This window comes from Salvelinus sp. IW2-2015, linkage group LG35, assembly GCF_002910315.2.
Source record: "Salvelinus sp. IW2-2015 linkage group LG35, ASM291031v2, whole genome shotgun sequence".
Taxonomy (NCBI): Eukaryota; Metazoa; Chordata; class Actinopteri; order Salmoniformes; family Salmonidae; genus Salvelinus; species Salvelinus sp. IW2-2015.
Genome location: NC_036874.1, coordinates 10,259,501 through 10,276,552, shown reverse-complemented (window position 1 = coordinate 10,276,552; position 17,052 = coordinate 10,259,501). Strand labels below are relative to the sequence as shown.

Below are 17,052 nucleotides of genomic sequence, written 5' to 3'. Positions count from 1 at the left end.
CTATCCCCGCCTCGCTCTTCAGTCTTCTCTCTCTCTCTCTCTCTCTCTCTCTCTCTCTCTCTCTCTCTCTCTCTCTCTCTCTCTCTCTCTCTCTCTCTCTCTCTCACTCACTCTTCCTGCCTCTCTCTCTCACTCTTTCTCGCCCCTCTCTCTGTCTTTCTCTCTCTCTCTTCCTGCCTCCTTCTCTCTCCTCTCAACCCTCTCTCTCTCTCTCCCTCTTCCTGCCTCTCTCTATCCCTCTCTCTCTCTCTGCATCTTTCTCTCGCTCTATAAAACATCACATAACACTGCAATCAGACCTACAAGCACTACCATTCACGCAACACCGCCACTAATCCCGCAACAAAGAACGTATCATTCACATCTTCCAATAGACAAAACATAGACAGAGCATTTGATTTTCAACCCTCAGTCAATCTGAAGATTGATCCCTGCTATTTGCTCCAGGGTCTTTTTCAGGTTTCCTTTTGTCATTTATCTCTAGTTGTGGCATTTTTACCTAGTCAATTCGATTTTTTTCAAGAAAGGGTTTTGCGTACAGGTAGGCATGAAAAGTGAAGGTCTACCAAGAGGAATGAAGTCCACATGTTGGTGCGCTGTTCTCCTGTCACTCATTTCTATGGTAAGTTGAGTTTTTGTTGTCAATTATCTAGTAAAAATGTAATTTTCTCTCTTTTGAAATCTTTTGTTCAAAGCTACCAGCTAAATGTACAGATGTTGCCTGTGCCATAGCATTTTTCCAAAGACTTCTTTACTCACAAGTGTTTGGTAAATGTATATGCTGCATATATATTTTGAGTGTACTTTTCAGCACATTGGAGAGCACCAGTCTTTGCTTTTACTCTTAAAGGGAAATGTCACCATATTTCAACTTCATATTCATCATCTCCAGCACCACCTCAACATCAACATATGTGAAAATGGCGCTTTTCTATGTTTTGTAGTAAAAAAAGATAGAGGAAGATAAGTCTTTCCAATGACATCAACCAATTAGTAGACAATTAGCGGGCAATGCATACTAATAATTGGTTAAAATCACACGATGCACACCGATAATGTCATTGAAAACACTTATCTTCCTCTATCTTTTTTTACTACAAAACATAGAAACGCGCCATTTTCACATATGTTGATGTTGAGGTGGTGCTGGAGATGATGAATATGAAGATGAACAATTGGGAAATTTCCCTTTACATCTTTACTTACTCATCTATTGTTTTAGTAGATGTACTATTGTGTTGTGMGCAGAGGGAAACATTTTGTCATTCACATTCCGATTTGTTGTAGATCTAAATTTAATCAATCGACTCAGATGAATCTCCCATTTGAGTCACTCAATTCAGTTGAAAAGTAATAACGCTTGACATTTCACCTTTTGATAAGCTTGACATAATATCTTCGTTGTTATGCCATCACAGTTTCTGACATCCCAATTGTGTTAATCTTCTGGTACGTAGTAACCCTGCATGAGGTAAATCTGTCAACAGACAAGCAAGAGAAACAGGCCCAAATTGTCTCTTACACATTATTTGAACTTAATCRCACAAAGTTGACTAATCTTCAGTAGTTACCTTGGGTTATCAGCACTTCATTTGCATAGTGATTGAAATAAGTCAATTAATAATAATTGTTTCTACGACTTAACTCCCATTATCGAATTTAATTCGCAGTCTTGAAAATGATGAACTCAATTTCACACTTGACTAGGCTCACTAATCATTTTATCCCCTGAACTAATGAAGCCTTCTCTTTTTTAAGGAACACTTTTATTCAGTGGATTATGATGCAATTATATTAAACTAATACTAAATTACTGTAAAATGTCATTACAGTACTGTAAACATGAAGTGTTGGAGGTATAGAAAGTGTTTACTCTCAATTGTACCACTTGATGTGAATGTTTTTCCAGGCTTCGCCTCCAAATTGCTTCGCCATGCTTTAATGGGGTGCTCATAATTGTTTCGTGCTCGGCGCATCCTAAACTCTAGCCTCGAGCTCCTTCGACAGATTGACAGACCCATGGGAACCTCGCAAACTTATTTTGGACGCCTTTGAACCAACTCGTGTGTGAAATAATATGATTATGTATTTATCCTCTGGGTGAGTTGGAGAAACTAGTGGCTTTTTTTTTGTTGCCACGATAATACCCTCGGTCCAACTACTGACCGTTTTGATCCTCTACAGACCTCACGGCGATAATACCGCCCTAAGTTTGCTATGTTTGATAGTCTATCATTCTATTTCACACCTATTTGAGATGTCTTGAGATGCCTCACTCTAAAGCCCATAATCTTTGACCCCCTCAGGTAACAGTGGGGGTAACATGGAGACCGAGCTTTCTGGTGATTTCACGTTGATCGCTGTTCATCTCGGAGAATGCTATAGCTGATCCATGAAAACATCAGAGAAAGAAAATCCTACATTTTCCAACATCAATTTGGATATCAGTACAACCAAACGATCCCCTAAAAAAGTGATGGCCAGCTCCCCCAGGAGAGCTACTGATTAGTAGAATCAAGTGTTAGATTAGGGCTAGAACAAAACCCTGCTGGGAGTAGCTCTCCAGGAGAAGAGTAGGCCACATCTGCCCTAAAACATATCCCTGGAGATGTATACAGTCTTACTGCGCTTAGATCCAATTCCATTCGGCTCACTGAACGATGGAATCATGTCCCTGCGGACTCACAGATTCTGAATGGTTCTGATTGACCAGTGCTGTAAGGTGCTCTCTGAGATTCATTTAGGCACATATGGTAGCTGAGAGTTGAAAGYGACCTCAAGTATGTCATGTCAGTGAAGAACCTTTATATGCTAAATAGAAGGTGTGGATTGGCCATGATTCTTGAATGTATATTGATTAATCAACATYGTGCAATTTTGTTTCACTAGAACACAAAATCCTGYYCCAAGATATGGTAAACAAACCACTKCAACTACCTAAACAAGATGGACGACATTGTTGCTTTGAATAAGAATAGAGATAGCTGGTTCCAACCATTCCAGCTCTAATGACTGTTTAACCGGAAGTGTCAGCTAGTCTCAGCACCCAGAATTAACTTCATTTAGTTGCTAAAATGGTAACAGTCTGTCAGAAGAGACAAGTCTGCCCCAGAAACCCCCCTAAGAGTTCCAGCTGCAGTACCATTTCAGTGAATGAAAGCTCACACATTTTTAATAGTCTTTCCTAGGTGTTTTTTAGCTACCTAGGTTGTCTTATCAGAACAAGACATTTTTGCTATATTGGGGTTTTAACCTATAGCATATCCTCCTTATCACAAGGGAAGCTACTGTACAGTACCAGACTGTATCTTCCTCTCTCTAGGGAAAGGATTCCTTAACAGGAAGAGATAACATTCAGGTTCATCCATCTACTGTGTTTACCACATTATGTCCATGGGTATTTTCAATAGGACTCGCTAGGGTATTTCCAATAAGGTTTTAACAGGGTATGTCCTCCATGATAAAATCATCCCAGTATTTGTGTAATCATGTGCAGGAATTCTGGTTTGTTTGAGGCCACAGGTGAGATTTAGAACTGTCTGATGAGCAATGCCTCAAATTTATCAAATTCACCCCATTATAGCTGTTGGTGACAACCTGTTTCTCCACCTCCATTTAACACCAGCGGAAAAAATAATACTTTTCTGTCTTCTCTGTCTCACATGCTCTCAAACAGAGCGAGGTAATCTTGGCCTTTCCTCTGTTTCCTCAGACAAGGCTGCCTTGATGTAAATGTTGGTTTAGTCAGGAGTGCCTTGATTTGCCTAATCTCTGTAGTGTGGATTACAGGTTGGTTATAATCCGGGAATTGGGGTCTCTGCGAACGTGACATGGAGCCCTCTAATCCCGACCATGACAGTTTGCACAGGCTGTCAGGTGCTTCAGATGAAAACTAATTGGATGTCAGTGTTGAACCCAGTATAATAACCGTCATGACAAGCCGGCAAGGACCAAGCTAGCTCTCAAGAAACATTTTGAAATTGAATTGTGCATATGATTGCTTAGGAGAAACATGTCTGAATCAACTAAATGGGATATATGTTGTGAGATCCTTAAAGGGAAAACAAAATATTTTATTTTCCAGGTCGCCCTCGCAAAATATGCTTTTAACCTTGAGTCTTTCCTAGTTAAATAAAGGTTAAACGAGGGGGGAAAATGGTTGGCAGTCCTTCCGAGTAAGGGGAATCCATTGAGATTGAGCTTCAGTCATTTAGCAGCACAGGTAATTACAGCTCTATGAAAGCTATTTTTCATTTGGTCATTGGAGAGCCCACTGCTAATGAATCAGGAAAGAGAAAGCCTTGGGAAATAAATTGGTCTTATTTGAATGATGGTTCATACTTCCTATTCAGTGAAACTGAACCACTCAACCTTCCCTATTTATTTTCAGATGGAGAACGCAAATGTATAAGTTAAAGGACATTGCAGCGACATTTTCTTAGTGCAAAGAAATACCATAAACGTCATTATATTCTCGCAGTGTGATTTAATTTAAAGCTTTTCTTCAACAATGTGCGTTATAATGAGGCGATTATTTAACCAGAGTTTACTAAAGTGAGCAATACATAAATAGTGCCCCCTTTATAACACATTGTTGAAGAAAAATGTCTAATTAAATCAAGTTGGCAGATTTATAATTAGGTTTTTGCACAATTCTTTTGCACTGTTCATGGATATGAAGTCAAATTTGGCCCAAAACAAAGATGAGATTGAAATTCAGCTTGAGCACCAAAAATAAGAAGATTTAATATTTTTCAAATTAAGTATTCTATGTCCAAATCCAACATGCATTTGCACTATAACTGTTGCAATATACAGACTACCCTACCGCAATATCATCCTGTGCACTTTGTGAAAGAGAGAAGACCTTATTCTCCRAGTATTGATCTGAGGTAAAGGTACAACATGTAAGACTTTGCCCAGATAGATCTGCTGTCACGTTCCACAGATGGGGTTAGGCCATCACTGTCACCATTCTTCGTGAAGTGCAGTGGGAATCTTAGCCCTCTCATCTGTATTATTATGAGGGKCGGAGTAAAGGAATCATCAATCAACCGTTCAGGGTACGTTCAGCGGGTAATAGTCTGGTGTTGCGTCACGTCTGTAGGCTACTGAATAAACGCTTCATTCATCTATATGTATGGCAGGATTGGAATGTCCTTACTCTTGATAAAAGACACTGTTCATATAAGGCAATTGTGTAATGCACTGAATGTGTCTCATATTCTTTCTATATCCATTAGTCACGACCTTCAGCATCACTGAATTTCAAAAGGGTATTGACTTTATTGCCATTTCAGATCTACAGTTCATGTATGATCTATTGGTATAAAACAAAACAATGGCATATCAAGGACATATCACTTTTTATCCTACACAGCAGGCTTATTTTATTAATGGTTTAAGCCAATCACGGCATGCCTGTTGTGTTTCATCATTGAAATAGGATTGTATTGTCTCTTTGTTTTCCACAGGTTACAAGCGCCCATTCATCTGCTTCTGGAAGTTCAGACGTTCTGAAGTCAGAGAGACCAAAGTCAAGAGCTAAGGACCTCTGGACAACAGACACCAGCAAGGACTTATCCATCAGTCGRCMGCTCTCCCAGASCTTTRATGACAAGAACCTGTCTGGCCTGGATRTGAACTATGACAAGTTGGAACCGTACTCTAAACAGGAGCTCTGGGACTGGCTCCACAACACCTCTAGCCTTCATGACCCCCGCTCCCGATCCAAGAGGAGACCCATCGTCAAGACAGGAAAGTTCAAGAAGATGTTCGGCTGGGGCGARTTCCACTCCAACATCAAGACAGTGAAGRTCAACCTGCTGATCACCGGGAAGATCGTAGACCACGGCAACGGCACGTTCAGCGTCTACTTCCGCCACAACGCMACGGGCCAGGGCAACGTGTCGGTGGGMCTGGTGCCGCCCACKAAGGCCGTGGAGTTCCAGCTGCAGCAGTCGACYGTCCTCYAGCCCAAAGACACCAYGCTGTTCAACTGCAGGGTGGAGTACGAGAAGGTGGAGAAGGGCACCAGGAAGTCGCTGTGTTCCCACGACCCCTCGCAGAGCTGCCCTCAGGAGCAGACCCAGAGCCATGTGTCRTGGCTGTGCTCCAAGCCCTTCAAAGTCATCTGCATCTACATCTCCTTCTACAGCACCGACTACAAGCTGGTGCAGAAAGTGTGTCCYGATTACAACTACCACAGCGATACTCCCTACCTCCCCACCGGGTGATTGGCTGAGCGGCTAAGGGAAAGGAACAGAGACAGACAGGGCATTCGCTCCTGAGAGGTGTCAGTTGATTTGAGCTAGGCTGGCACGGCCCTCAATAGAACAGGGGAGGATGCTTTACTGTCGGAACAGAACTGTTAAAAGGTATTATTAAAGCCAATGCATCCCTGCTGCTTGTGAGATCGCTACACTGAGCAGACCTTCCCTATGGCCATTGTAAGAGCATTTAGGACGCAAAATTTCCTGGCTTGGCATACTTTTTKCTCATGTATTTTGACCCTCTACAGTAGCTATAAGAAAGTGCTCAGCCGGAGCCTTCTCTGAAGATTTGTCATTATGTAAATAATAACTGATAAAGCCCACTTTATTCTATTAGAAATGGGTTTCGGTCTTCTAATTGTGTGTTGATAGAATAGCATTTTTCATTTTCCTTCTCTCTCATTGTCCATTTCTGTTTGTCACTGGTGATTACAAAGCGGAAATGAAATAGGTAGATGCCGACTTACTGTGAAGGAAAGTGTCAGAACGCATTAAGACGTGCCATCTATTTCGTTGCATGTTTGTATCTGTATGACAGCCAGAAATACAGATCCTTCCAAAATTGTTTATTTTTCAGTCTCAGTGAATTATTAAAACATCAACATGGGGAAAATACACACTAAATAGCAGGCATCTCGGATCTAGGCTACATTTAATAAGAACAATTATATTAAAAAAACATTTCCTACAGATAAACACTGAGTACACCTAACATTAGGAACACCTTCATAATGTTGATTTGCACCCCCTTTTGCCCTCAGAACAGCCTCAATTTTTCAGGGCATGGACTCCACAAGGTGTCAACCCGTTACACAGGTATGCTTGCCCATGTTGACTCCAATGCTACCCACAATTGTGTCAAGTTGGCTGGGTGTAATTTGAATGGTGGACCATTGTTGATACACACAGGAAACTGTTGAGCATGAAAAAGCTAGCAGTGTTGCAGTTCTTGACACAAACAAGTGTGCCTGCCACCTACCATACCCAGTTCAAAGGCACTTAAATATTTTGTCTTGCCCATTCACCCTCTGAATGGCACACACACACAATCCATGTCTCAATTGTTTCAAGGCTTAAAAATCCTCCTTTAACCGGTCTCCTCCCTTTCATCTACACTGATTGAAGTGGATTTAACCAATTCCATCAATAAGGGATCATAGCGTTCACCTGGATTCACCTGGTTAGTCTATATCATAGAAAGAGCAGGTGTTCTTAATGTGTTGTATACTCAGTGTACATTGTTTTTGGTAGATAACAAAGAACAAAATGTTAGCAATGGTTTTCAGCTCTGACATTGATGCCATGTTGATAGCAATCTCTTGCCKTCAGTTATATCCTATCCGACACAAGTTAATGCAGAGTAAATCAGATCAATGGAGGACTTTCATTCATTATGGATCTAAGTGTATTTCAATATTTAAAAAAGAACCATTTATGTTTGCCCCATGAGGAAAAAACACAGTAAAGAGTCCCCACTCTGTTCGCTATAAAACATTAAATCAATGAAATCAAAGGAAGTTACAGCATAAAATGTGCTGCTTGCCAGAGGACATGTATTAAACTGCAGGGACATCTCTCCACACATTATAACAACCAATGCTGACATCAATAACGCAAATTCTGGATGATGATGATGATGTAATAACACTATACGATAATGATACTGGATATTCGATTTGGCCATTGAGCTTTCATTATGCAAATGTGATGCTTGTAGCTGATTGTGAAACATCTCTGAGAACCATCACTGTGATTGTCATCCCTGTGTGAGACAATAATGTCTGGGAATTACACTGACACACAATGTGAATAGAAATCCTTTATGAGGTTGATAGGCACATTGAGGTGTAGTTCTTTATGCGGTTTGCATTGTACATCTAACTAGTCAACTACTACCGGGTCTTTTAGTACTGTACACTTGCACACAGACTCGTTTGTTGTTGACACAACTGAAAAATGAAATGGAAGATTTGACAAGGTACTTTATAAGAAATAGGTTTTGTTTCCTGTGAAGAGAGGGGCCTATGTGATAAGAGAGTCTGAACAGGGATTTATGATGTGAATGAACAAAGCTGACAGAAATAAACGTTAACATTTGACTCATAAATTGAGAGCAGTTATCTGTCATCATGGCTACTGGATGACAAATGTTTCAGATTATTTTATTTGAGTGGGTCTTCCATTTTTATAAAGAGTCATTTTCTGTATAAGATCAGTTAAATATGTTGCCAAACTGGACACTCGTCTTCATTTTGTGTAATACATTATACTTGATTTATGGCTAATTATTATTTCTTTGAAATATATATATGAATTCAACTGCACTCTTTTGTGATGGGCCATGTCCGATAGTTGCACTTGGTTCTGAGTCTAAGCTCTATCTGGTACCATTTCTATGAATGAAACTCTCCATCTGTAATATACTACTGCATGATTAACACAAGGCTTTTAATGAGTGAATTATCCCCCATCCCAGATCCAGTCCGTTGGTGCAGTTGTCCTGGGCCATAGCCGTACACCAAGCCTCTGGTCTCCTCCTGCTCTCAGATACCTTCCTGATTAATGTGGTCTGGGGAACTGTCACAAATGGCAGATAGAATCAGGGGATTTCTCCTTCAGACTCCCAATGACACCCAGCAGCTGCAGGAGTAAACAGATGACTAACCACTGGCCTTTTGGCAGCCATTTGAGAGGAGGGGAGGAGGAGGAGACCTGTAAACATTGCCTTGACATTTAGGTGGATTAAAAAGTTATTGGGATCCGGCTCTCCTGGTGTCAGAGGTAGTTGGCTCCGTAATTCATTGTGTCTTGGTCTTTTTTCAAGAAGCTAAGCTAAAAGCCTGCTAAGTATCATGCTTGTTGCAGTCCTTCACTTACTGTATGTAGGGCTAGGTACACTTGGTTAGCCTAGCTCTTTATCTGATATGACATCTATATTAGTGACCAAATAGCATATCACTCATAAACAGATAATCAGATGGGATGTCAAATGACTTATCTGAGTATGTGCAATTGGCATCTAATTCCAGAGTAATTCATTAATGTAATTTCGTATCTTGTTATGTTATTGCAGAATTCATGTTATGTTTTGCTTTCAATCTGTGGTGTTAATTTCTGTGTGAAATGCTGACATATTAAAGCACTATCAGACAATGGCTTGTGGTTTTTGAATTACAAATGAACTGCTCTCGTCCAAACAGTATTACTATCCTGGAAATGAAAGCTCACTCATTGTGAATGTCTCATATCAGGTAAAACTAGAGAGAATTAATTAAACTTTGTCATTTTAATTGCTTCAGTGACAGCTGTCCTTTGGTGATGGAGCTATCCTAATGCACATACTGTGGCTTGTCAATTACTTTCCCAGTGAATAGATTAAAAAGCCACAGAGGATAGGATCATTTCATTAGTCTGGATTAATGCCCCTGGGCAGAACTAGGTATGAACACTTCGCCCCTAAATATGCTGCAAAATGAACAATACTATTTAGCCCATATGAATAGAATGAATTGTGGCAACATCCAATTAAGTTTACGCTCTATTAATCCTGTCAAACTGCTCGTGCAGCAATATTTGACATGCTAAACTTTTGTCACTCAGTTCCAGGCAAATTGTTGCCATTTGGTGAAGGACGTAATTCTATTCCACGTTTAACTGTATGAAGAGCATTCATATTTGACATAATTTGAGTGCAATTGGACCCCCACATGAACATCTGTCTGTGCTACTCTCTGGAACAGTAGGCTTCTACACCTACAAATTCTCACATGATATTCATTAAGACAGTTTCTGAAGCTATTTTTACATGCTCATGTTGTCAGCTGGTACACTTTTCAAACTCTGTATGGAAATTTCCAACAGCTTTCACTGTATCTCAAAGCAGGTCAACTATTACTCGACCTATTGTTTCAATAGAATAAAGAGAATCAAGCCATGGATCAAATGTTCCATAGAGGGCTATCTAAATGTGACTTGAGGAAGCATTTTCAATTGGACATTTTGACCATATTAATCAAATTCACATTCTGATCATAGGGATAATGGCCCAATTTAGCGTAATAGTTGCACAGCTGGCTATGCACTATTATATTTACACATTACACTAAGTAGGGCTGAATTGTTCTGATGTAGCATCAAAGGTAAGTGTGAAATTGTATGATCCAAAGCAGACACCTAAGTAAGTATTGACGTTTTTAAGTTAAGGATCCATTGGCTCCTGTAAGTTACACGAGGCTTAAGCGGATTACATGCCTCTCACACATTCCTCTACCCATCGTCTGTGTTATCAAGCCCTCCAATCAGCAGGGACAATGTAGCTGTATTTCCCTGCTACCGTTATGCATTGCCAGCGAGAGGAGAAGAGGCTGAGCCCAGCTCCCTTGTCTGAATATGTTTGGCCCCATTTCAATTACAGGGAAAAAACCATATCTAAACATGTAAATAAAGGTAATTATGATTCATGACCAGCTGATGTATACAGTGCCATGTTTACTTTTTTTTAGCTACTCTGCTGCTACCCCGCCTTGGATATTCTGGCAATGAAACAATCAGGGTCGGCATGTTTTTGAGCTGGGGGTTCATTTTCAATTGATTTATATCTCTAGAACCACTCCTCCTAACTCTACCGCTAAAGGTGAGATGGAAAGGCAGTGTTTGTGACAGAGATGGAGTAGGTGCTACGCAGAGAGAGAGAGATGATGCACTTAAAAAAATGCATCACCATTAACTCAAGGCATAACCTTGAATGAGTCAAACTCTGTGCCAACACAGTAACGTGAATTCTGTCCTCAGTGCCACATAGCATGCCGAACAGTGTGGGGATGGAACTAGCCAGGCAATGGCATTAACAGATAGTGCTTTACTTTCCCTGACAAAGGCTTATGCTATTTGTTGTACAGTGAAATTCAGAGAAACTATAAAAACAAGACTCGATTTCAATGTCATTCAGCCTATTAAAAGCAAATAGTATTGAGTAGTTTGAACAATAAGAGGGCTTGTCACATCTGTTCCGAGAGTAACTGACAACAATTAACTGTTGATGCGTAGGGGATCCAAAATACAATATCCCAATCTAACCCTCCAAAATCAACTCTTGGTGAAACACACAACATACACATCACTGGTGGTCAGTGGCTGGGACTTGAAAGCCTGCTGAAAATGGGACCATATTGCAGTATAGTAAAGTGCATGGACAATTCCCATGAAGGGGAAGGGATTATGGATTTTGGCCTCTAAGCTGCCTGGATGCCCAGTGAGGATGTATCTGTACTACAGACTAATCTTCAAACACAAGCAGAAGAAGTGATGAACCATGACTGGGCACTGAGGAGTTCGGCTTGGAATCTGGATCATGTTCTAGTGACAAACTGAGGAAAGGTAGAGAGAAACAGACACTACTTTGTAACAAAGATGGGCAGAGACGTTTAGGTTAAAAAAAGGGTTTAACTGGTCATTACTCTAGAGAGAAAGAAATGTTGGAAAGCACTGGGTTTTGGCACAAAGCCTTTATCAGGACTTCTCTCTCCATCTGTAAGAGTCGAGATACAAGGCTGGTAAAATGCACATAATGCTTATAAGACTGGTCAGGAGAGTCTTGTGGTCAAGTATGCTGTGTAAAATATGGACCTAGGTTTTTATACATCTCATTTGTATCGTTTTAATCTGGCATAAAGCCTAGGTCCATCATGAGAAGGTATGAGAGTGGAATTTGTGACTCCCAACCTATGGATTAATAAAAACGACCAATCTACATGAACAATCTAGAATCCAGACATAGCTTTACTGTACAGCAGATACAGAGATAAGAGTAGTGCATTATGGTTCTCAGTAAATGCCATGGTTCCTTATCATCAAGCTTAACTTCAGAGAGAAAAGTCAATTGGGCAATTGTTAGTAACCTATCAAGGCAGGAAGTCCATTTGGGCGTCAGGGGATCTGGAGGAGTGGAAACCTCTATAGTGACAAACTTCATTTTCATGTTGACCCAGTGTACTGGGAAATAATATGCCGTTTGTTGGTTGCAGACACAAACCAATTTGCTCAATTAGTCGTTAATTGTGACATTTGCTAATGTAGCAGAGACTGTGAGAGGGTAGAGGGAAGTATTTTAACAAAGAACAAGACTGTGACAAGGAAGACAAGATATTAATGGAGATTATCCTCAAGTGTGGGAACACAAGATGCAGTAGGAGAATGGCACATGTCAGATAGAAAGAAACAATCAGTTAGGTAGCCTCCGGTCTGATTGAGATCTTCATAAATTGATAACCTTTCTCTGTGAGTCTATCCTGATTGAATTGTATTGCCAAAAAAACTATTTTAAGATGTTCCATTTTCTTGTGTAGTTTAAGTAGAACTAAATTGGTTTGATAAGATCCAGGACGTTGAGATAAGACCAGTTGGAGGAACAGATAGGGTGGAGGACATCAGTAAGTATGGAAATTATGGAGATCAAGATTAAAATGAGACACTACTACATTAGCCCAAGCCTGGCGTAGAGCCCTCCAGTGAAGTCAGAGGTCAAGCTATGAACTTCTCAGAGAAAAGGGAAGTTTAAATGAAGTGGAAAGGAGACATTATGATTTGTGTGAAGAGTATGACAGAGTAGTGCTTTAGGTAGATTTGGTTCTGTGTTCATAGATTATACTGCACAGATTCACATGACAATGTTTTTGCATATTTAATGAGAATTACCTCGTTACATAATACAAATAAGTGATTAAACACATATAATTGTGATAAATCCATGGATAATTGATTGATTTTATTTGCCAGTTTAAAAAAATAATACACACAAAGATAGATTACATATATACACACAAAGATACATTTGATAGATATACACTACCGGTCAAAAGTTTTAGAACTCCTACTCATTCAAGTGTTTTTCTTTATTTTTACTATTTTCTACATTGTAGAATAATAGTGAAGACATAAAAACTATGAAATAACACATATGGAATCATGTAGTAACCAAGAGTGTTAAACAAATCAAAACATTATTTTATATTTTAGATTCTTCAAATAGCTACCCCTTGCCTTGATGACAGCTTTGCACACTCTTGGCATTCCCTCACCCAGCTTCATGAGGTAGACACCTGGAATGCATTTCAATTAACAGGTGTGCCTTCTTAAAAGTTAATTTGTGGAATTTCTTTCTTTCTTAAAACTTCTTATGGCTGCAATCCCGTTAACGGGATGATATGACAACAGCCAGTGAAAGTGCAGGGCGCCAAATTCAAACAACAGAAATCTCATAATTAAAATTCCTCAAATARACATGTATCTTATACCATTTTAAAGGTAATCTTGTTGTTAATCCCACCAAAGTGTCCGATTTCAAATAGGCTTTACAGCGAAAGCACCACAAACGATTATGTTAGGTCACAGCAAAATCACAGAAAAACACAGTAATTTTTCCAGCCAAAGACAGGAGTCACAAAAAGCAGAAATAGAGATAAAATGAATCACTAACCTTTGATGATCTTCATCAGATGACAGTCATAGGACTTCATGTTACACAATACATATATGTTTTGTTCGATAAAGCTCATATTTATATCCAAAAACCTCAGTTTACATTGGCGCCATGTTCAGAAATGCCTCCAAAATATCCGGAGAAATTGCAGAGAGCCACGTCAAATAACATAAATACTCATCATAAACTTTGATGAAAGATACAWGTTTTACATAGAATTAAAGATACACTTGTTCTTAATGCAACCGCTGTGTCAGATTTCAAAAAGCTTTACGGCAAAAGCACAATATTCAATAATCTGAGAACAGCGTTCAGCCACAAAAGGAAGCCCTACAGTTACCCGCCAAATTGTGCAGTCAACAAAACTCATAAAAAGCATTATAAATCTTCACTTACCTTTGCTGATCTTCGTCGGAAAGCACTKCCAGGACTCCCACTTCCACAAGAAATGTTCGTTTTGTTCAGTAATGTCCATCATTTATGTCCAAATAGCTATTTTTGTTAGCGTGTTTGGTAAACAAATCCAAAGTTAGAAAGCGCGTTCACTAAAAGCTGACGAAATGTCAAAACGTTCCGTAACAGTCAGTAGAAACATGTCAAACGATGTATTGAATCAATCTTCAGAATGTTTTTAACATAAATCTTCAGTAACGTTCCAACCGGAGAATTACATTGACTTCAGATATGCGATGGAACAGAGCTCCCTCTCATGTGAACGCGCATGGTCAGAGCATGGTCAGGTCATGGTAGACCTGACTATTTCCTGTCTCCTTCGGCCCCACTTCACAGTAGAGGCATCAGACAAGGTTCTACAGACTGTTGACATCTAGTGGAAGCCATAGGAAGTGCAAACTCATCCATAACCCACTGTGTATTCAATAGGGGCTGTGTTGAAAATCTACCAACCTCAGAATTCCCACTTCCTGTTTGGATTTTTTCTCAGGTTTTTGCCTGCCATATGAGTTCTGTTATACTCACAGACATCATTCAAACAGTTTTAGAAACTTCAGAGTGTTTTCTATCCAATATGAATAATAATATGCATATATTAGCAACTGGGACTGAGGAGCAGGCAGTTTACTATGGGCACCTCTCATCACCGCCACTCAATACTGCCCCTGCAGCCATAAGAAGTTAATGCGTTTGAGACAATCAGTTGTGTTGTGACAAGGTAGGGGTGGTATACAGAAGATAGCCCTATTTGGTAAAAGACCAAGTCCATATTATGGCAAGAACAGCTCAAATAAGCAAAGAGAAACGACAGTCCATCATTACTTTAAGACATGAAGGTCAGTCAATACGGAAAATTTCAATAACTTTGAAAGTTTCTTCAAGTTCATCGCAAAAAACATCAAGCGTTATGATGAAACTGGCTCTCATGTGGACTGCCTCAGGAATGGAAGACCCAGACTTACCTCTGCTGCAAAGTATAAGTTCATTAGAGTTACCAGCCTCAAAATTGCAGCCCAAATAAATGCTTCACAGAGTTCAAGTAACAGACACATCTCAGCGTCAACTGTTCAGAGGAGACTGTGTGAATCAGGCCTTCATGGTCGAATTGCTGCAAAGAAACCATTACTAAAGGACAACAATAATAAGAAGAGACTTGCTTGGGCCAAGCAACACGAGCAATGGACATTAGACCGGTGGAAATGTGTCCTTTGGTCTGGAGTCCAAATTGGAGAGTTTTGGTTCCAACCGCAATGTCTTTGTGAGACACGGTGTGGGTGAACGGATGATCTCTGCATGTGTATTTCCCACCGTAAAGCATGGAGGAGGAGATGTTATGGTGTGGGGTGCTTTGCTGGTGACACTGTCTGTGATTTATTTCGAATTCAAGGCACACTTAACCAGCAAGGCTACCACAGCATTATGCAGTGATACACCATCCCATCTGGTCCGGGCTTAGTGGGACTATCATTTGTTTTTCAACAGGACAATGACCAAACACACCTCCAGGCTGTGTAAGGGCTATTTTACCCAGAAGGAGAGTGATGGAGTGCTGCATCAGATGACCTGGCCTCCACAATCCCCTGACGTCAACCAAATTGAGATGGTTTGGGATGAGTCAGACCACAGAGTGAAGGAAAAGCAGACAACAAGTGCTCAGCATATGTGGGAACTCCTTCAAGACTGTTGGAAAAGCATTCCAGGTGAAGCTGGTTGAGAGAATACCAAGAGTGTGCAAAGCCGTCATCAAGGCAAAGTGTGGCTATTTGAAGAATCTCAAATATAAATATATATGTATAATATATAACAATATGTAAAACTTTTTTCATTACTACATGATTCCATATGTGTTATTTCATTGTTTGGATGTCTTCACTATTATTCTACAACATAGAAAATAGTACAAATAAAGACAAACCTTTGAATGAGTAGGTGTTCTAAAACTTTTGACCGGAAGTGTAGATTATGGTGGAAATTACAAAATTATGTTATAATGCTGTTATTGCATCAAATGGTTGTTTTATGCAACAGAATAAGGGGTTGTTAGAACGCTCATCTGTGTGTGTTCTACTGAGGATGGGCCTCTAGAAGATCTACGATGTCTTTGGGTGATACCACATTCCAGAGCATGAGTTAATGTTTCTGTACTGGGGTACCAGGGGGAGATGGCTCCAGTATGGAGTTGGGGGGCCAGACACTGGTCTCTACACAATAAGAACTGTTTTTACAGCAGATACTGTCTACTGTGAATTATAAGTATCTTTCATACAAATCTTAACCTTGTGACCCATTCCATACATCTGTTGTTTGTCATGTAGACTGAAGGAGGATGGACTTTGCTATAAAATCCTGTGGCTCAAACCAGCTGGTTGAGTTCTCAGTGATCACCTCCGGGGGTGATTACCGACCAGCTCCATTACTGCACTAATTAAATAATAAAGTTTGCTTGTTTTGAAGAAATCTAAAAGTCTCTCCTTTTGATTACAATAATTCCAACACAAGATACACACAAAGATAGATTACATAGATATAAATACACACATTGATTGATTGCATAGATATAGATACACACAAAGATACATTACATAGATATAGATACACACAAAGATACATTCCATAGATAGACATGAAAAAAGGTTATTTGGTTCAGTCATCAGCCTTTTGGTGGGCCTATGATGTTGAAACTCACAATGAGGATTCAACAACTTTTTATTAATTGTATCTTTATCATTGAATTGATGAGGCATCATCTCCATAATAGTATGCAATGTAAGGAACTATACTTGAATGGACTTCTGTCATGATGAGACATCTATAGGTCAGTGCTTCAATGGAAAGGGAGGGACAATTCTT

At 39.8% G+C, this 17,052-nt stretch overlaps 1 protein-coding gene across 1 annotated transcript; it reads left to right on the top strand.

The window, feature by feature from the left end:
- Nucleotides 1-203: 203 nt before the first annotated feature.
- On the top strand, nucleotides 204-6,837 carry LOC111958762 (neurexophilin-1). Its single transcript, XM_023980026.2, has 2 exons — nucleotides 204-622; nucleotides 5,475-6,837. Exons 1-2 carry the CDS (start codon nucleotides 548-550, stop codon nucleotides 6,234-6,236), a joined length of 837 nt encoding a protein of 278 aa, XP_023835794.1. The 5' UTR covers nucleotides 204-547; the 3' UTR covers nucleotides 6,237-6,837.
- The last annotated feature ends 10,215 nt before the right edge of the window (nucleotides 6,838-17,052 follow it).